Source organism: Meles meles, chromosome 9 (genome assembly GCF_922984935.1).
Source record: "Meles meles chromosome 9, mMelMel3.1 paternal haplotype, whole genome shotgun sequence".
NCBI classification, from domain to species: Eukaryota; Metazoa; Chordata; class Mammalia; order Carnivora; family Mustelidae; genus Meles; species Meles meles.
The window spans coordinates 34,425,156-34,446,233 of NC_060074.1; the positions used below are offsets into that span (position 1 = coordinate 34,425,156).

General features: G+C 40.8%; 1 protein-coding gene across 10 annotated transcripts in view; it reads right to left on the reverse strand.

The window, feature by feature from the left end:
- Positions 1-206: 206 nt before the first annotated feature.
- Positions 207-21,078, reverse strand: part of DOCK10 (dedicator of cytokinesis 10) — a 278,280-nt gene continuing 257,408 nt past the window's right edge. For 4 of the 10 annotated variants that reach the window (XM_046018397.1, XM_046018396.1, XM_046018400.1 and 1 more), the window contains 11 exons: positions 20,779-20,885; positions 18,923-19,045; positions 18,671-18,784; positions 17,019-17,024; positions 11,242-11,388; positions 8,636-8,846; positions 7,061-7,251; positions 5,074-5,174; positions 4,818-4,956; positions 3,481-3,556; positions 207-968 (listed from right to left, as the gene is read on the reverse strand). In XM_046018397.1, the coding sequence (XP_045874353.1) occupies positions 907-968; positions 3,481-3,556; positions 4,818-4,956; positions 5,074-5,174; positions 7,061-7,251; positions 8,636-8,846; positions 11,242-11,388; positions 17,019-17,024; positions 18,671-18,784; positions 18,923-19,045; positions 20,779-20,885 (1,277 nt within the window). In that variant the 3' untranslated portion in view covers positions 207-906. The remainder of the gene's footprint in view (positions 969-3,480; positions 3,557-4,817; positions 4,957-5,073; positions 5,175-7,060; positions 7,252-8,635; positions 8,847-11,241; positions 11,389-17,018; positions 17,025-18,670; positions 18,785-18,922; positions 19,046-20,778; positions 20,886-21,078) is intronic. The other 6 variants (XM_046018398.1, XM_046018395.1, XM_046018399.1 and 3 more) reach the window with 3 other exon arrangements.

Here is a 21,078-nt window from a genome sequence, read left to right on the forward strand (position 1 = left end):
CCCCAATCATCCCATTAATGTAGATTTGGAAACCTCTGGCATGTTGATTTGATCTTTGGAGTAACAGCCTGGCCGAGGGTGGAGTCCTTTCCCCAACTTCTTAAGGAAGCACCATACGTAGTGAGTGTGGGATTGCATTCAGCAGATGTCCAGTCCTATGAACCACTTTTAGTAGGAACTCACCCACTCTTCAAGAGGGAACGGAATGCAAAGTAACTGTATTTTTTATTTCTATTAACAACAAAATACTTATATAATTTCACATCCCATTGCTTTTAAGGGCACATATATTACAAATAAAGGAACTCCACAAACTTTAAAGGTTAGTATTTATCAACACTTTTGTACACATACACAAATATTTTAATATAATGGTATCTGAAATGTTATTCATACAATTTTAGCACTGTCATAAGTATTAACTAAAAAGGTTCTTTTAAATTTGGTAAAAACCATATATCTTACAATCTTCTATTTACATTTGAAATGTGCTTAAATGTTACAAAAACATTCACTTTGACCTTTAAAATATGTGTACTAGGACTTGGTATTGAACATATTATAACTGACAGCAAACTTAGGGTTTGCTTTTGAGCTACACATTCATTGCAATTTCATGGCAAATGTTCAGCTTGGCTTGATCAACTTTGCTCAAGAAAAAAAACAAACAAACAAATCATAAGAAATGTGCAAAACCGGAGGCGGGCAAAATTCTCAAGCTAGCGAGGTAAAAAAAAAAAAATTATTAACACTATAAAAACTTCAAATAAATTAAATCTCTCTCTTCCCCGAGATGAGCTGCAAATTCAGAGGGTTCCCTTTGAGGTGTGTCTGATGCAGCAGAGCTCCACTCAAACTTCCTCACTGGCTGAGATGGAGACGGTGGGCACAGCTGGGGCCGCCCTGCTAATTACAGGAGGGCAGGTTCGCTCCGCTCCGCGCTTTGATAGGTCGTCCCTGTATGTAATCTTGACAGGACGAAATGCAACACGACAAAAGAAAAGGAAAATAGAGAGGTTCGTGTTAATATTGCCAAGCACAAAATTAAAACCCAGAACAGTGCTTCTCCCTCACCCCCGTAAGGACAGCTGTGAGTTGTTGAAAATGAGCTTATCAGAATAGTTCTGGAATTTTTTGCAAGCCCATGTCAGAAGAATTTTGACAAGAGTTAAAATAGCTTCCCAATACTCTTTGACTATTAGATATAAATTTATAAATAATGACTTTATGATTGTATCTAAGTACTTCCAGAATTTCACTTTATTCTAAAAGTTTACAATTTATACTGTCAAAATAGCAAAAAGGGGAAACACCCGAAAGCTCATTTAAATGTTTCCATTAATGGACATATAAGAAAAAAATACACCTTGCCTTGATTTACTTTGAAAATAATATTAACGTGCCTAAGTAATAACTTCCTGTCAAATCTGTGCGAATAATGATATGTAAATATGATAACAACAACAGAAATCGTAGGCACCTCTAAAATGTATCTCTGTAAGGGAGAGACTTACTGGATATTTCAAAAGATTTTTCCACTTAGTTGACATATTACTATGGTTTAGCTTTAACCCTCTTTAACCCTCCAAGACAGGCTAACACTTCAGCCTGCACAGAGCACGAAGCATCTGGGTATCCTAGACTGCCCATAAATTCTCCTCATGATCGATGCCACAAGTTCCGCTTAAATAGTTTGGGAAATAAAGTGTCCATAGAGTATCTAACACTCCCGGAGCAATATGCCTTTGCATCTTGCCTGCGTGGCACCAAACAGAGTGGACACGTTCCTTTCTCTGTATTTTACATTTGAGATTCATCACGGCCGTTGATTTCACAATGCTATCACTGCCAGTGCTGAAACAGTCTCCAGATGAGCATCTGACATATATGTTTCTTCCAGTTACTTTCATGTATCACTTTGGCCTCCATCAAAAGAGGTTTTATGGGTTTTGGCTACTTATAAAATAGTGTGGCATTCGGCTGCCTATAAAGGTAGTTGTTGTCTGCCTGTCACTTTAGCAACCCGAACTGCTTCATCCCAATATCTCCATTTTACACGCTAGCATCCGCTTTATCCTAGTCCATCTCCTTCCATATACTGAAGTTTCTTTCACTAAGTTGGTGGCTTCAGGATACCCTCTTAGCTAAGACTTTTCTGGGCACTCTTGGAGTCAATTGCATAATTAATTCCATTGTTATTTTTCTTTCTTTCTACGTCTATCTATTCTAACACTATTTCTGTTTTTAAAAGTTCAATGGTAGAATTTCTCTCTTCATTGTAACTACATATGTAATTTTCTTCCAGAACATAAGTATAAAGTTATGTGAATGAATTCATGCTAATATTTGACAACCCTTCCCTCCACTAGAGTTTGAATTCAATCATTATGGCCAGATGCTTTTTCATTAAAAAAAAACTGAAAAAGAAGTAAACAATTTTTTTTTTTTTTTGCTGTTGTAAATCTGAACTGAGACAACACCCATTTTTTAAAATACTAGGGACTTTCTAGATCTTAATCATTGGCTAGCTCTTCCTGATTTTAGGAAATTGTTCATTACAACCAATGAATAACACATCGATGGTTGTCATGAAAATAGCTAATTTCACTTAGATATCTTATAGTTTTGCTATGGATAATTTATACTTTTGATTGATGATTATTAACTAGTTTCTCTTCTAGAATCTTTTTTACAGAGTTAGAAGTTAATACTTTGTCCTCATTTTAATCTAAGGTAGAACTATGGCATACCCATATAATAGAGTAAATCATTTTTAAGGAAAACTTTGTCCCATATATAAATACCAATGTGACAAATCCCCAGGACCAGGGGAAAGTTGATCTTTCCTGCCAACAGATCTGTTTCTTTTACTGAATAATAAGATCTGTGCAATCCACCCATTTTTTTCTCTGCATCAATTTCCAGGGAGCACAAAGTTAAACTTTGCTTCTTTTAGTAAAGGTATCCTGCAAAAGAATTATTTCTCTCCTTTTAATCAGCTGGTTCTTAGCTTTGTGCAGAAGACTTTTGTTGTTGTTGTTGTTTGTTTTTGTTTTTGTTGTTGTTGTTGTTGTTGCAATCTGAGGTATACTGAATCTTTGTTTCAGATACAACTGACCTCAACTATATTTTACAAATTGGCTGGATATGATTTTTCTTTTTAAAAGCTAAGTTGGGGTGTCTCATTGGCTCAGTTGGTAGAGCATGGAACTCATAATCACAAGGTTATGAGTTAAAGCCCCATGTTGGGCATGTAGCCTACTTAAAAAAATAAATAAAAGATAAGCTTTTAACTTTAATCAGCAAGCTTTTTTTATATTAGTCTATCTCAGAATGGAAATAAAATTGTTCTAATTAAATAAACATTCAGAGAACACTAGCCACTATGGAGGTGTCTGGGGGGATATGAACAACTAGGAAGAGATAGGCAGACCAGAAGGCCACAAAGGACAGTGTAGACATAAGGAAAGAAAAACATACCACTTTTGCTTATGGTACTGAGGGAAATACTAGACACAGAGGAACAGAAGCTGTACAGACACGGACCGCGACAGAGCTGCCAGGAAAAAAAAGAGAAAAGTATTTTTTGCCTGAAGTTTCAAGGTCAGATGCAATTTATAGTTGGAAACAAACATTTCTTCACCACCTTTTCCAGCTTTAAGATCCACTGCTTGTTCTTTTGTTTCACTCTATGCAACCGAGGCATCTCTCTTGAGTTTTTAATTACCATTGCCCCTTCATAATCCCAAACCACTAACAATAATCCCTCATTGAGGAATCCTATCCAGGGAGATTAACGATCTCCAACATAAATCAATTAACCAATTTCTTCCCCTAGCTACTTTGGAGAGTTTAAAATGTGGGTAAAAGGAGATGGAAAAGAAGACAAAAGAAACAATGAGAAATGCACTGGGAAGAAAACATGCATGAGATACATTTCATGCTTTGTGAACAGTGTTTGTAGTGCCAGGCCATTTAAAGAAAAGAAGGGGAACTAATTTTTAATGAGTGGCTACTGTGCATAAGGCACTGTTAGGAGATTATTCAAATTCTCCTGCTCTGTTATTCTGTAACGGAGGTCTCCTGGAGGAGACCGTGAGTAGTAAGACGTCCAGGCTGAGATGTCCAGGTGTGGGAGCAGATGGATGCTGGGAAGTCAAAGAGTGGCCCTTGGCTTTTCCACTTGATTCTCTGCACCTCAAAAAGTATTGTGATTCATGAATATCCAGATTTTGTGCACACCCTTATGGAACATGCTAGATGCATGGATGACCTGCTGGTGGGGTAGAGGATTAAGTTTTACCCAATTCTGCACATCTTCAGGAATTCCCAGCCTCTGTAGATGCAGTCTGGACCTTACAAAGCCTTGACCTTAGACCTAGGGTTCTTCTCGAGTATGGTGCAGAGACCCCTGGTGGCAGAACTGTAGAACTCCACCTCATAACTCGGGCGTTGCAGAGGTGTACATTGGGGAGACAGGAGTGGCAGCAAACCTAGTGGAATGCCATCCTGTGTTCCTTGGTGTCTTGGTTCCATCTATTTTAGAAAGCCAACTTTTCATAGAGTTTGGATAAACATACCTGAAACTTTGGAAATTACTTGGATTCTCATCTTTTTTTTTTTTTCCCTTATAGATTTTTCTCCCCTAACCTGATCTCTGTTTTGAGAGGCAAAGATCTTGTATATGGAGGAGTGAGAAACTCTGTGCTCATGGTGTTCATGTAAGAAAAGAGACATTTACAGTCCTTCTGGCACTAGGGACAGAATGGACAGTTTCTATAACGTGGCAGCTTGGCCTACCTCAAGCCAAGTCTTACCTGCTCGTTCATGATTGCGGAGAGTTCACTAAGCATGTCCTTATAATGGGACCTCAGTTCTTCCTGGTACTCCAGCTGGTCCTCCTTGATGAGCCGCTCGTTCACATCAAGGGCTTGCCCACATGCATCTGCAAATTGCCTTTAGTGACAGCAAAAAGCAAATGACCAATTAGCTGCAGAAAGTGGCAGCTCCGAGTCAAGCTGCTGAGAGACTCTGCTACCTGGAGGAGGTACATTCCAACACAGAAAAACTTACCTGAAGATTTCCTTCAAAAGTTTTACTTGGTTGTCAGGGTATCTCTTTGCATTGGTTTCTTCAAGAAAAGCTCGTGCATAGGCCATAGGCCCAGCATTAACCTGTTGGGGAGAAGAGAATTGGCTGAGGACCATTGCATCTCTTCCTTGGATGGGGCCTTCTCCACCGCTGGAAGGAGTAGCACCAATCACGCAGCACCCAATCCTCTCACAGAGCCTGGTGACCTAATGATGCGCTACCTGTCTCATCTGCTGTCCTCTAACTCAGTAGTAACTTCCTGAAGCACGAATCTGAGTGCTGTACTCCATGGCCACCCTTCGCAAACTGCCACTTGCCCATCGTTTCCCATTTTTGTCATATCTGCACTTGGCTTGCACCGTTATTTTCTCACTATCTTTGAAAACGCGACTCATTTTTCCTTACTTTAAATCCATTTAATTTTAACATCTATGAAATCAAATGCTTGATGTGCTACTTATTTTTTTTTCTGTTCACATTACAGTAAACACTGAACTATTAATAAGCGACATTCCACGGTGGTGGTGTATGTGCCGTCCTGGGAAACACTGTTTGACTGTATTCCACTTGACAGTCTGGCCTAGATACTGGCCGGAGGAAGCATTTATCAGATTTGCTGAGTGAATGCACAATGCCAGGTCCCATTCACGCGCACACGCATGAGTAGGCTCACACTCGTGAAGGAGTCCATATTCTTTAGTGTTTGTAGCCTTTTGCTGTGACTGTAAGGCTTGGAAGGAATAAGGTCACAGAAGAAGAAGCTAACACTGTATTAGAGTTATCTTCAAAGGCCCTTATGGGGAGGGATGGCCTGCATGGTAGAATGAGTAAACCTTATGGATACTCCTTTGCTTCTCCAGATCCAATGCTCACTTTCCTCGACACACCTATGTGCTGAGGGAAGCTGTTCTGTTTGGAGAATAGCAATGGGTTTTCTGCCTTCTGGCTTTAAAAGATTTATTATTATTGCTATTTTGAGTCAGCCATGGGGGACACAGAGGAGAGGTAGGTGCGGAAGCAGAGAGCAGATCAACATCAGGATCTGCATTCCTGATTTCGCCTAGGGCTCCATGGTAGTTGCACAGGGCATGGTTACTGGCCTGTCTTTATTTACAATGTGAACACTAGGTTCATTATAAATTTTTGACATTATTTTTTATTTTAAAAACACCGGATTAATATTATTTTGTAGTGGGTACTGAGTGTTTTGATGCCTATTTAAATTCTGTGCCCAAGGTGAGTACCTCGCTTGTCTCTCCCTAGTCCCAGCTGGTCAGGGTGTTTTTGGACCCAGGTTTCCTCCTTGTGGTCTTCTATCTAGCAGAGGCATCTCTGTCTGTCTTACCAGCTGGCTCTCCCAGCTCTCTCTCTTCTCCCATTCACCTTCTCTCCCCTCGTCTTCAGATCTAGGGGGTAACGTTCTAGCTAGTACCTGCACCCACCTTGTTGATTTTCCTAAATACTGCTTATGCTCTTGCAAACAGTCTGCTTGTTATATATTCTTTAATCCCCCACTGTGAGGAGGCCATCTACTGCTTCTCAGGCCTCTGACAGTCAGATAAATACTGACACACATCTTATAACTAATACACTTTTAAGAATTTTGTTTTGGAACACTTTCATAAGGCTCTTACAGACAGATACTTATGAGAAAGCCACATTTATTATTCATTAATTAATTCATGGGTTAGATTTTAGAATACAGAATATAGTTTATCCAGAGAAGATGGGAAAGAAGGATTGAGGATGAAGAAATTTTATTTAGGCTAAAAAAAAAAGGGCTTATCTCCTGGTGTTTGGCACCATCCATGTGTACTTACAGTGAAACAAAATTTGAAAGACTCAGATAAAGTTGGATGGTATCACACAGAAAAAAAGTGTCTCTTAGCCCTTTTGTAAAAAATTTCTAGGGTGTTTTATACGAGGCTTCACGTTATAACAAGCGCTTCTCCGCTCTGAGTGTGCCTACCTTCACGCTGACGCTTCCTTGGACTTTGAGCTGCAGTCTGATCATGTCTACATCATCCATCGTGCAAAGCTGGTTAAGCTCAGAAACTTTCTTGGACATCTCATCAATCGCCACTTCGATAGGATTCAGTTCTGTGCTCGACTGGCTTATGACTTGTATTCTCTTCTTCACATACGGGAACAAGTGACTCGCTGCACAAAAGACATGCAAGAGAAGGTAAAGGTTGAGGTGAGTCTGGGGTGGCCCCAGAAGGTCCAGACGATTTTTTTTTTTTTTTTTTTTTTTTTTTTTGCATACAGCATCTTCCACTCTGCATGGTTTCTGTGTATGTGAGTTATTTTTCCTCCAGTGTACCGTAGTGTCTCACATCTCAGCTTGGGGCCCAGCTGCAATCACCTGGTTTGCTTTTCTACACTTGGCTAGCCAACAACTACTCATCTGTGGGCTTGGTTTAGGCTTTTAGTGTCTTGAAACACTGCCCCCCACCCCACCCCAGCTTATAATTCAAATAAAAACTATACTAAACCATACTAAAGAATGCTTAAATGTGTACTCCGTAGCATATATTATGATAGTTTTGTTCTCATATTTTTTTTTTAAAGATTTATTTATTTGACAGAGAGAAATCACAAGAGAGGCAGGCAGAGAGAGAGGAAGGGAAGCAGGCTCTCCGCTGAGCAGAGAGCCCGATGTGGGACTCGATCCCAGGACCCCGAGATCATGACCTGAGCTGAAGGCAGCGGCTTAACCCACTGAGCCACCCAGGCGCCCCCTGTTCTCATATTTTGATGATAAAAGTTCTGGAGAAGTTTACCAAAGATGAATGTTTCCTATAATTTGGGACTCTGCTATTGTATCTATTGCGTACTCCAGGACTGCTCATCTCTCAAGATTCCTCCAGAACACTTTTGCTCAACTTTCCTTTTGGTCTGCCCCAGGAGACCGCCCCCCTCCACCGGCCCAGGGCGATTTCCTGTGCCTTCCCATTTTCTTTCCCAGGCTATGCTCACCTGGATTTCTTGCTTTACTTGGTTTTCTCCTACAAGACCGTGGACACATTGAGAGCAAGACTTGGGGTTCATTTATTTAAATTCCCAGGAGAGTGTCCAGCCCCTCGCAGGCCCTCGTGGCATGTTTGCCGAATACGTAAAAGGATGACTAGCTCAAAGACTACATCTAGACGGTGCTGAGAGGAACGGAGAGCTCATCCCTTGCCTTCAGTTTACAAATGAGAAGCCCGAATTCCAGAGTGGTTTGGAATTTGGTCCCAAGGCACGCACTTCGGGGAGATGCTAACCCTGAAATCCCTGGGGGCAGGCTCAGGGAGAGGGCAGGGGGAAGTTCCCAGTGCCTCTCCCAGGATGCGGACACCATGACCTCGACCGCTGGAACGTCTAAAGGGAAGAGGTGCATTAAGTAGCTCTACTGAGAATTTCTCTTGTCGACTTTCCCAAGGAGGGAGAGGCGGTTCCCGGCACACGTGTCTGATTTGGCGCATCCCGAGTACTTGTCAGCAAGCCCGAAACACCCCAGAGCCACGCGGCCCGGAAGAGAGGCTCGCAGGGCGGCACTTACTGGTGAGGACCGTGCGCCGCTTGCACTGCTCCTCCACGCCGCCGTGCTTCTTGCCCGACAGCGTGAAGGGCGTCTCGAAGACGAAGCGGTTGATGTTGTGGTGCATTTCGAAGTCCGTCTTCCGGTCCTCTATCTCCTTTTCCTCAAAGAACGGCGTGACATAGGTCACCTGGATGTAGGCATATTTGGGGTCCAAATCCTTGGGGTTTACCTGGGTTAACACATTATGGCAAAAGAAGGAGTGGTGAGCCCCAGGGGCTCCTGGAAGGGAGAAGGCTCTGCGTTCCCGCAGGGGCCTCCCGAGGAAGGGGCCTGTCCCTGTCCCCGCGGAGAAAGAGCTGGGTGAACTGAAGCGACAGGAAGGGGAACTGGCTGGACGGTGGCCCAGCCCGCAGCAGAGGTGGGCTGGAGCCAGCCCTCCAAGGAGCTGAGGTTCTTGGACACCGAAGTACCTGCTTAGGGCATATAATTTAATCTTTGATCTTCTTTATCTTCTGTAATGAATACCCCTACCTTTGTCTAGAATATGAGCTGCTGCTGCTTCTTCTTCATCTTTTTTTTTTTTTTTTAAAGATTTAGTTTGTTTATTTGACAGACAGAGATCACAAGGAGGCAGAGAGGCAGGCAGAGAGAGTAGAGGAAGCAGACTCCCTGCTGAGCAGAGAGCCCAATGCGGGGCTCCATCCCAGGACTCTGGGATCATGACCTAAGCCGAAGGCAGAGGCTTTAACCCACTGAGCCACCCAGACGCCCCTAGAATATGAGCTTCTTGAGAGTAGAAATGTATCTCTTGGTTCCTCCAGGATTCAACTACATACCACTGGGGCCATGGGCTCTGGGATTGTAATGTGGAAGGAGGTTCTTTGTTCAGGGGATTAACTGATTCACGTATTTCATGATTGCCAATATTTTTATTTTCAGTTTCTCTATTTTTTTCTCTTATCTGCAATAAATCATCCTAGATAATGTATTTACTGACTCTGCTTCAGTGACCAGACTTCTCAAACAACAAGGCAGGCAGGCTGGGGGTCCCAAGAACAGCCAGGGAATGGCTTTTGCTATTTTTCAAGGTTGGGAGAGATGAGTCTCATCCTCTTTCCTAATGATTTCTGGAAGAATTTTCCAATTTCCTCCAGCTTTCTCCATCTGTTTAACTACTTGCTGCCTATCTGATTCCAGAGACTTAAGGAAGATTGAGAACTTCTTTGTAATGCTCCTAAAAATTACACTGTAAAATGAGTATAATTGTAACCACTTTACAGATTTTTTTTTTTTTTTTTTTTTTAAAAGGAGATTCAGAGTGGCCACCTAGTTTCTCCAAGAGGGAGCACCAGCCGATAGGAGATATTCTGGTGGAACGAAGACTCCAGTGGTCTGACACCAAATTCGACATTTTTCTTGTCCCACTAGAAACTCTATCTATGCCCCCTATTTCAGAGAGCCACTGTGAGGGTAGTTCCAGTTCTGTCCACCTTCACGGCGAAGGGGATTGTACCTTTCCAGCGAAGGGAGAGAATGATGAGCCCACTGTCACAACTTCAGTCTGGATCCAGTAGCCTCAGGCCCAGATCCCTCCAAATACCAGTTGTGTAAAAGAGGAGAGGGGCAAAAAGACCTTTTCTTTTGTGGCCCAGGAACAGCCTCTACATTTGGGCACAAACCAGCTTTTCTGGCTCCCGCACTCTGCCATGCTCTTCTCTCCAACCTGTGATTCTGAGACCTGGCAGGCTCTAAACACACCTCCTGCTTTCATTCCTCCCTGGCATTGCCTGTGCTGGGCTTCTTAGAATGCCTTATGCTTCCAGCAGACACCTTCTCACTCTGCAATTCCCAGAGCAAACATTCTTCCTCTGTGGAGCATTGTCCAGCTAGGAATGAGCTGTTAAGGGAGCCCTGGGCTTTCTCCATGTGACTTGGACCATGTCTTTTATGGTACTTCACTGGCTCTATTTAATTAACTGTTCGCATATATTCTTTTCTTCTTAACCCTATATGAACTGTGAGCTCTGGAAGGAAGAGACTCCATGTGTCCCAGTTCCTAGTTCTGGGCCTGGCATGTAGTAGGTGCTTGATAAAAGTTGGCTAAATGAATGAAAGCACACCAGAAGATCCAATTCTGACTAATCTAATCAGAGTATGTAAGCCCTTGCTTCATGCAACCATGAGGAAGTGAAATGAGTGTTCTCGGTTAATACAAGTCTGCCAACTGTCCCGGAGGACAGATTTCAAAATTGGTATGACTCCCGAAGACCACCATGACTGAGTACATACATTGTGCTGTTTCGTCCAACTCCACCAGTGGGCCCAATCACTTTAACCCTTAGATTGCTGTTCAAATGCAAACAAATAACCTATGGCATAACTACAGGATTTAATAAATTGTTTCTAAGATTATCTAAAAGTTACTTGAATAAACATGTATATAACATTATTGACAAAAGAAAAAAGAAATCACTGATCAACCAGCCGATAAACGAGCAAAACATCCAAAATAGTTGAGGTGGTTTACTTTGCACAGTCAGGCAGAAAATGAAAACTTTAACTACTATAGTTAGGAAAAATTAAGTCAACTCCTCACATTTGTGTGAATACGGGCTTTCCTTTACCTTGTTGGAATCCTGGATTATCTTCACATTGTCTGCTCCGAATTTATCTGCATAGAGCTTGAGCAGTCTTTGGGAAATCTCAGAGAGGCCTGTCAGCTTTGGCTCTTTATAAATATACTCTTTACCTTCCTCCTCTTCAAAAAAGCCCTAAGGGAGAGACATAATGAACCATCAACTTTTTTAGGGAACTCAAATCACAAATCACAAGCAAAACAAAATCTCTACTTAAACAATACATCCAGTCTTCTGTTGTCATCCAAGCCATGGATTAGCACCCTATAAAATTCACAATCAGAAAATGTAAGTAAAGAAAACAAAATATCATGTTAGAATCAGTCGTTAATGAAACACTCCTGACCAGGCTGAAGACCCTTGTGAGATAATCTTACACATGTTTTCTCTGTAGAAATCCGTGGTAAACCCTGCTTGCATATATTTTGGGAGAAGAATGCCCTCTTGTGGCAGCCTGGGGTAGAACACAGAGTCTGGAGTAATTTTTGGCCTTTTTAAATAAGGTCTTCTGCACGTCTTCGCAACTAGCACAGGAAACCTTGCATGTCACGGAAGGGTATCTAAAGCTATGCACTGATATGAGTCCCGTGTCATGTTAGATGCAAAGCCAACATACTTTGGATCGTTGTCATCACAGAAATGACATATGGTATGCTCCCAAGTACTGCTATTTTTAAAATAACTGTAATATGTCTTCAGAGGCCCGAAGCAACATATGCAATTTCATCACTCAGTTGACTTTGCAAATTGATCTTTTACATTCTTGCAAAGCTAGAATTGGGATTCAAAATAACCATGCCGTCATTTTTATGCTAGGTGCAAGTAGGTTTTAGCCTCTACTAATTATAGTTGTCTGATTTGAAACTGTGGGAAGGTAGGATGTCATTATCTGAGGATCACTGGCTGAGGCAGTCTTCATAACTCCTTCCTTTTGAGGAGATTCAGTTGCATTTTTCCTGTGGGATACATGCGAGCTCAGAAGACTAGGTAAAGGGGAGTTAAGAATCCCAGTGCATATGGTTTTCTCCTGACTGCAGAATTTACCTCATGGAAACAGCTTTTGAGGACCAAGTGAAGATACTGCAGATCAGAAAAGTCTTAGCTGTGCTCTTTTCGTTTTTATCATTTTTGACTAAAAAAATACTCATTATATGTAACAACAAACATGCGTAATCTTGTTGACTCATGTGAGGTAATCTAAGAATAATGATCAAAACGCACATCTGTCCAGGTGTGACCACCGTGAGCAGTGTACTTTGTGTCCTAAGTGGGCGGCAGGGGAAGACGACAAACAAGGCACATTCACAGCACAGGCTTTGTCAAGCATTTCCCCAAATCGATGTTGGCTTTTTTAAAGGCAGAGAAGGGTCTTTGTTCAACAGGGCGCGTTCAGTGTTTAACACAGTGCTGGTCTTTAGGGAAACTCACTCTACATTTGTCGAATGAATAAACAGGTGAATGAAATAATTCTCAGAGGGCATTCATCTAAAAAAAAAGGTATATTTGCACCAGGTATAGCTGGAAAAGATTCTATGGATTTTAATCAAGATGTTTTTATTGAAGATTTCTTTGAGACTGTTCATGACCAAACACAGTTGAATATACGAGTGTCCTGACCCCAAACTGCTTTAAGAAGTGACTTGGAGTGTCGTGAGCGTGAAAAGCACCTTGCGGTCTTTCCTCAAGACTTGGTAGGGATAAGTGAGGTCTGGCTCAGTTTCCACATGACTTCCAGCCTGCCAGGATTTCTCTGTTGCTGTCTTTGTGAAGATTTGTCTGATTCAAGGTCAGAAGTTAGTGGCTAAATTGACAGACTGACACATGAGAGAGATACGGCTTCTGAGGCCATCAACCAGCACCTCCACGGGGCAAGAGCCATAGAAACACTTACAATTTCCTTTTCAATAAGAAAAATGTCTCCAAGTTCCAGGAAAAGATTTTCTCACCATGCTGTGAAAACCAGCACAAAGAGACATTTCACTGCGGTTTTTTTCCTCTAACAAATTTCTGAATCCAGCGTTAGCCGGAAAGAGGGGTGGGAAGCAGGATTTTCTTGTCATTATTATGACCGCGTGGCCTTGGTCATGAACTGTGACCTTCTTTCAACCCTGCTTCTTGATCTGGGGGATGAGAAATGGTACAGACTCAGAACTCTACTGGAAGGCCCCAAGAACAGTGCCTGGTACACAATAGGCCCTTGGTGTGTGTTAGCTGTGATGAGAAGGAGAGCAGTAACAAAGAACATTATGGGTCACTAGAGCAATTTTAGCTCTGGCTAACGTTCAGGGAACACTGTTTAACTGTTTCGGGTGCTTGAAAATGCATACCCTCAGCTTCTCTTGCACGAACTCTACAATTCTCCTTATTGTAAAAAGTCTACTGGTGTTGATTTCAATATTTTGGTAAGTTATTAATCAGAAAAAAATTGTAATTATTATGTACGTAGCCTGGAAATATCAACCTGTTGGGCCTGTATTCCAAAATAAGGAGAAAGGAGCTGGAGTAGCAGAATTAAGAATTTAATCGGCTGTCTTCCTGGGATCGTGGAAGAGCTTTTGGAGCCGGATCAATGGCAGCTCTGAAAATATTTGGAATGTGCACCTACTTTTCACCTAGGGAAACTATCAAAGCAAGACCCACAGAGCCACAGGACATTGTCTTAAGGAAGTTTTCAATTTCAGCTCTGTCTATGAAATACATGGTTTATAACGAGGGACCCAGATGATGAAAATCCAGGGGCAGCTTCTGTTTTGTTTTAGTCCCAAGGTTATGAATAGACTGCATTTCAGAACAGTGGGAAATGTGCATTTCCCCTGCTAGTTTGATTTTCTAAATGTCACTGTACAATGTGATAAATGTTCAGATCAGTTATCGTTAGGAAATAGCACATAATTCCAGTTAAACAAGGACTTTGAATCAGCAGAGTTAACATGCATAGATTATGAAACTGGAAGGCAATAAATTATGATAAAAATGCACTTCAGTAAACTGAAGACAACTAAAACAGACTCTTGGACTCCTTCTTAGATGTTTTTGCAATGACCTTGAATCATTATTGGGATGTCAAATATAAGTGCCCCTGCCATTGTACTTAAGTAATTCAAAATCACAAAGGTATGCATCATAAGAGGAAACTTATGTCTAAATGTGGGTCAGAAAGTATTAAAAATAGTCTGAATACTAAGAGAAGAGAGAATGCAGAGAAATGTTTTTGTATAAATATAAACCCTTAGTTCTATACATATTTTGTATCCTTATTACATGTATTAAACGCATATTTTATATCAACCGTTTTCATATAGGTGGGGAGCCAGAAGGATGTATCACAACCCAGAATGGAGAACGGTTTTTGCATTTGTTTGCATTTGGTATACATGCACCTTTCCTCCTCCCCTTAATCTTTTCTATCAAGATTCTGAGATACATCTACACCCATGTAGGCATGACTGAGAATCCGGGACTCTATATCCTTTGGTCAAGAGAAGAAAATTTCCCATAGCCTTTGATTTATTCATTCTGGGAGCATCCGATGTTTTAAGTTATTCAATGGGCATTCACTTGCTTCCTTACATGCTAAGTATCAGAGTCTAAGTATTTCATTGATTACAGCTGATGTTTGATTACTACTGTTGTTTCATTACTCTGGAAATGAATACTTTAGGGACACTTTGGAGGGTGCTGTATATGGGCTGCTCTGTGTAAAATTATTCCCATAGTCAATGATGCCAGGTGTCACATTAGAAAATTCATGCTATGCAAGACTTGCAATTTTAAGACTCCTGCCACGAAAGAACAGTTTCCAGCTTGTTTTCTATTGTCTGGCTCATTGCAGACATAATATTAACTACTCTAGCCAAGACCACGTAAAGAAAGCACTATCCGCATGGGACACTAACATACCCAAAGGCCTTGTGAAGGCAAAGAGCCTATTGCATATTATATTCCCATAATCTTTGCAACATGATTGTGAGACATGCCAATTTGGATATTAAAAGATGAATTTTACAGAGACACAAAGTACCATGATGAAAAGAAATTATTTCTGACTATGGGGATTATGCTAATCAAGTAGTTAAGACTTTATCTTAGATCTCTGGAACCTTCATTCTGTACACGTTCAGGGAAATGTTCATATCTAGTTGGTATTTCTTTATCATCACGTGTAAATTGATGTGCACCGTCTGCTCCTGCTGAATATCATAGTTCATATTCTCCATTTGGTATCCTGGGACAGGTATTTGAATTTCATTTGATGACTGAGGCTCTAAATGGCTGTGTATCAAGACGACCCGTTAGTTTTTGTTCAAAGGCAGCTGGAGTTTGAGCTTATAAAGTACCATGCCTTGGCTTGTACTCAGGTCTGCAGATATAACAAAACACTTTTAAGCTCAGGTTGGAATTTTTAATAAAAGACACTTGAGAATGTTGGTGGCACATATTACAAATAACAAGGCCAAATGTGCAACCGGCACACATTATTGAGAAATCTGCAAAAAGAACCAAGTTAGGTCATTTGAAAGTAGCTCTTCCCAGTTCTTCCCCCTGCCCCCCACCCCGTCTATTTAGTACGAGGGTTTTCAAGTATTCTTTTAGTAGGTGAGTTAAGGACCCATGACCCCCATTTTATAAATGAAGGTAGAAAATCTTGGTATGGACATGGGGAGGGCTTAGAGAATTACAAAAAAGTATGTTGTGGTCAGATGAGCAGAGCCGAATGTAGACAGGCAATGTGTGGATAATGAAAGAATTTGCTTTTCCAGCTTAATTAGCAATAATTATGTTGAATTATGGTGAATAATTTTTGTAGGTAAAAAATGTATGACTACAGGGGCACCTGGGTGGTTCAGTGGGTTAAAGCCTCTGCCTTCAGCTTAGGTCATGATCTCGGAACCCTGGGATCGAGCTCCGTATCAGGCTCCTCACTCAGCGGGGAGTCTGTTTCCCTCTTTCTCTCTGTCTACTTGTGATCTCTGTCTGTCAAATAAATAAATAAAATCTTTAAAAAAATGTATGACTATAGGCACTTTTACATGGTTCAAAAAGGGCAGAAAATTCTTTGGTGTCACAGAGCTTTAGGTGCTGGCATGTTATTTCTGCCTCTGCTGGCTTTCCAGAATTTCTTACATCACTTCTCGCTGGATCTTTAGGAGACCTAATCTGCCCTACTGGCTTAAGCTTTGGTCCACTGGTCATCTTTTGCATCGGGCATTAAGACCATCACCGCTGAGAATCCTCAGAGCTCACCACCACAGAAAGCCCTGTTTCTCCACAATACTTATGTGGAAAGGAACAAGGTTCCTTCAGGAGCCTGGGAAGGTGCCTGTCAATGGCAACAACTCCAACTTCTAAAAGTCTGACCACCATGCCCTTCTTTTACAGCTGCAGTTCCCAGTGGTCTGAAATGAGCAGATTATCTCTAATACTAAGTCTATCCTACAGGTACTGCGAATATGTGGTGCTCATATTTATCTGGGTGTGCACACAAGGGCACGTGTGTTTATGCAGGCTTTTAAACCACATTTACCTTTGTGTAGAATGATAATATATGTGAAAAGTAAAGGATACATTTTTGTAATTCAGATAACTGGAATAAACAGAATTTAGTTGAAGAAATGCCGGATGACTCCAAAATGAAGGGAAGCAGGATAATCTTACCTTTTACCCAATGTTGATTTGCACACAAAAAGTTAAAGTTCAGTATGACTATATGGAGGGAAGTGTGAGGATTATTAGAGCATGCAAACAGAGAAGAAGAGAACACTTACCACAGCCTGGAACCATCAAGACCAAAAGAAGGAAAGAGTAAACGTCTGCATTAAAATCTGGTAGGAAAAGAGCAGCATTTGTTTCTACCTGTTTAGTATCCCTGTATTAGAGACTAAATGGAGAAACCATCAGGTGGGCAATCTGGCTTTCAAGACTGGACTATTCGTGGTAATTTACTACTTTTTCTTTGGAAGGATTGTATGATTTGAATCTTCCTTGCTGCTCAGTTAGCATGTGACCATTCCCCGAATACCCTTTCTTTCCCTCTGCCATCCCTCAACACACACATTTCCTTTCCAATGGGGTGTTCCACCACTTTTCTTGTCAATGTTTCATCAAGGTCAAATATTGCTTCTTTCCTTCATGATGGTCAAGATATCATTCCCTTACCTTCTTCATCCTCCCCTGAAGCTTCCCCCATTTTATCCCTGCAAGGTACACCATCACTTCAAGGTACACTACCCATGTAGACATGTGTAGACCCCACACATGTCTACATTTAGTCTGTATCTGCGGACTGTCTCCACTAGCTTTGGCTGTCTCTGCAATCCCAGTGCTCCTATGTGAGGAGGAAAATCTGGGTTGGATGAATTCGTTTATGGTAAGTGGGTAATGGGTAACACTTCTCTTTCCAGGTAGAGAACAGCTAATCTTTATTAATTCAGAAGTTAGTTTTTAAGCTGCCTTTGGCAATTAGGGGAAAACAGAAGTTTTTCAAAACACTTTAATGGCAAGCAATATGGAATGACCATGTTGGATGTGACTTCTTCACCTACTGCCTTTGAACTTTCTGAGAAGAAAAAGAAGCTATCGGCAACACTGTCTTATGTGAGGGAAGGGTAGGAAAGGAGACAAGGCAGAGTCCTATGGAAATAAAAGGATGGAACGTTCATGCACACAGGTCAGAGTCCGAGGTACGCCTGCTGCAGTGTCATCGTGTTATAAGCCTTCTTGAGAAGAAGCAGGATGGTGCCTGGGTTTGCTCCACTTACAGCACTGCTCAGAGACATTCATAATCAATAGAGAATATGTTACTTAATTTTCTGGCTAATGCTTTGGCTCACTAATATTATTATTCTGGTTCACTGCAAAGGTGGGAAGCTGGGGAAGATAATGCAACAGTTATACTGACCTACAATACAGAAAAAAAAAAATCATATGGCGTTCTGCCTGGAATCAGTGGTCATTTAGAAGCAGGAGGAAAGAAAATGCGTGACTGTAAGGTTGACATGGTGGAGGCCCTAGGAATTCTTTATTTTCCAGAATGCTATGAATTTCATTCCTCAAAACACGTTCAATTTAATTTCACTTTAACATAGGATGTGAAACTCTAATTAGATATTTGGGGTTAACTGGGAAGAAGATGATGCTGAAAAATAAATGCTCTCTTTCTCCAAGAAGTTAGAAATCATGGTTTAACTAGATCTGTATTAAGACCCCTGGATTTCTCTGCCCTTTTGTTCCCCAGTTCACTACATTCCCGTGGAAAAACATATGACCCTCACATCCAGAAAACCCCTCAGACATACCCAGATACACCCACATTCTCTCAATTCCTTGGCATGTGGAGTTTGATGTCTCATAGAGAATGAAAGACAAAGTTTCATTGTTTAACAGAATGTAGAGGCCACGTAGCTTCTGTTGAACTTACCTGTCCATAAAATGCTACACGATAGTAGCGACCAAACAGTCGTTTCTCCGAGTTGACCACCTCTGCAACTTTCAGGTATGATCGATGAATGTCGTAGTAGAGATCTGATAATTTCTGAAACCGTAAATCAAAGGGTTTCATGAAGGTGATGTTGACACAAAAAATAGAGAGTTTCCCATTTTTGAACATTATAAGTAATTCACCAACTTAAAGCAGGATGTTTTGACCAAGGTCTGGCCTCAGAAAACTTACTTTGAAGTCTCTCTGCTTTTCAAAGACAGCGATGATGGGTTTGTTGACATCAGCGATGAGTTCATATCGCTCAGACTTCCAAAGAAACTCCACACACATGTAGAGCTGCTCCACCAGGATATTCTGTAATCCCCCAAACCAAAATGAGATTTTACACGATTGTGTAAACACAGTGTACACATTGTGGTTCATCCCTGAAACTTGTTTTCAAAACTGTTAAACTGTCAGTTTTCTCTATAGCAGGGCTGCTGTGTTCCCTTTGTTACTGGCATCCTGGAAGGGATGGTGGTATCTTCTCGGATTCTTCTCTTCCCATCATTGAATTTGTCCTTCAAATTTGCTAATTTGAATCTACAAAATGCCTTCAGCTCTGTCTAGTCCTTTCCCATCCTAGTTCCGTGGTCCCTGCCTTAGATCAAACCCCTCTTCCTTTACTTTCAGACCCCATAGTGGTCTTCTAGTAATCTGTTTTCCACTCTGGTCCATCCTATGTGTTGTTCTCCAGGAATCTTTCTTTCTAAAACGTAAATCTGATCTCAAGCTCCCCACCGCCCTAGACCTTTGTAGGAACTCCACTGTCTCTGAATGGCCATCCAGACTCTCTAGATGGCACTGAAGGTGCTCCACAGTCAGGCACCAACCTCCTTTTCAGTCCAACCCCCCACTTGCCACTGACTTTGCACTTTGGTTATACCATCCTGTACCACTCCACGCTCAGAATATGTTTGCACCTCCACACATTCACCTATGTTGTGGCTGCAGCGACAGGAACCTTATTTTCTCATTTGGCACCTTCAAGTCCTATCAATGCCAAGATCCCGTGTAAAAGTCTGGAGAGCTTTCCTATATGTCCCATCCATCTGCATCCCAGTCACTGTCACTTAAAAAGTTCCCCTTTAATTGCCTAGATTTATAGTTGTTGGGTCTTGGACTGGCTAGTCCCTACCCTGAAAAAATTCTGTCCTTCTCAAGATTCTAAGCTCTTTGAAAGTCAGCATTATGTCTTATTTATCTTTGTCCTCCACCCTGAACTCAGTGCCTCACATATACTAGTGGTTTAAAGAATATTCAGCTGAATCAAATTATATACTCACTAAAGGAAGTGGATAATATTATAGGAATCTTTTCAACAATGTCTTTGAAGAAAAGATTCTTAGATGTTATTTGAAATAGTTAACAAATATGTTGTTGCATTTACTGTTTGTTTGCAAGGTATACTAAATCAACATTAACTATATAAATTTTAAATAAAAATCCACCCCAAAACTTGCTTTCTGTACCCTTTTTTTTCAATCTATGTAACACTAAAATTTAAACAATTAGCTGGTGAAATATTTTATTTACTTGATGAGGGAGCTCTGTTTTCTTTATCAGAATTGTTGCTATGTAAATTAACACTAGAAAGCTTCTTTTGAATTAATAAAAAATAACCATGGTTTGCAAATCAAAGGGTTTTTTGCAGAAACTAGTGAGCCTTTCTGCTCAAGTGTATTTACAAACAAACTTTCTAATGCACTAAAAAGTTGTGACCAGCTCACAAAATTTTCATCATCCCTTATGACATTTACCAAAGGACCAACAATTTCATATCTTATAGAAGAGCTGACATTATATATTTGGGTCCATCTTAGAGAAATAAAGTTCAGTTTAAATATTCATTGAAAATTATGCTTTATCAATGGAATTTGAGGTCTATTAATCTCAGCTTAATTTTAGCCTGCCTTTCACTTAACCTAAGTCCTATTCTTCAGTAATCTGATTTCTGAATAACATTTTCTCCTTCATATTTAGTTTAATGTAACAGTTCAATACATATTTTTACTCAGTTACTGTACAGTAGATTATATTGATCTAACCTCATTGTACGGTGTGTCTTGCATTCCCGAATCTTCTTTCATTGCTCCTTCTTCTTTAATATTTGGTGTAATGCTCAGAAAAGCTGGCCAGCCCATAGAGAACATGCCTTGAGTGGACCAACAAAATGTGACATTATTATTTTGAGTCAAATCTTGTTTGGAAAAGATAATGCCTTTCTTCATGACATTACAAGTGGTAGTACAATAAAACTCACACAGTCAATGAGATGGGTAGATATTTCTGTTGATAAATATTCTTTTCCAGGGCAACTAATCTTCCTGTTTTATAAAATTGTATCA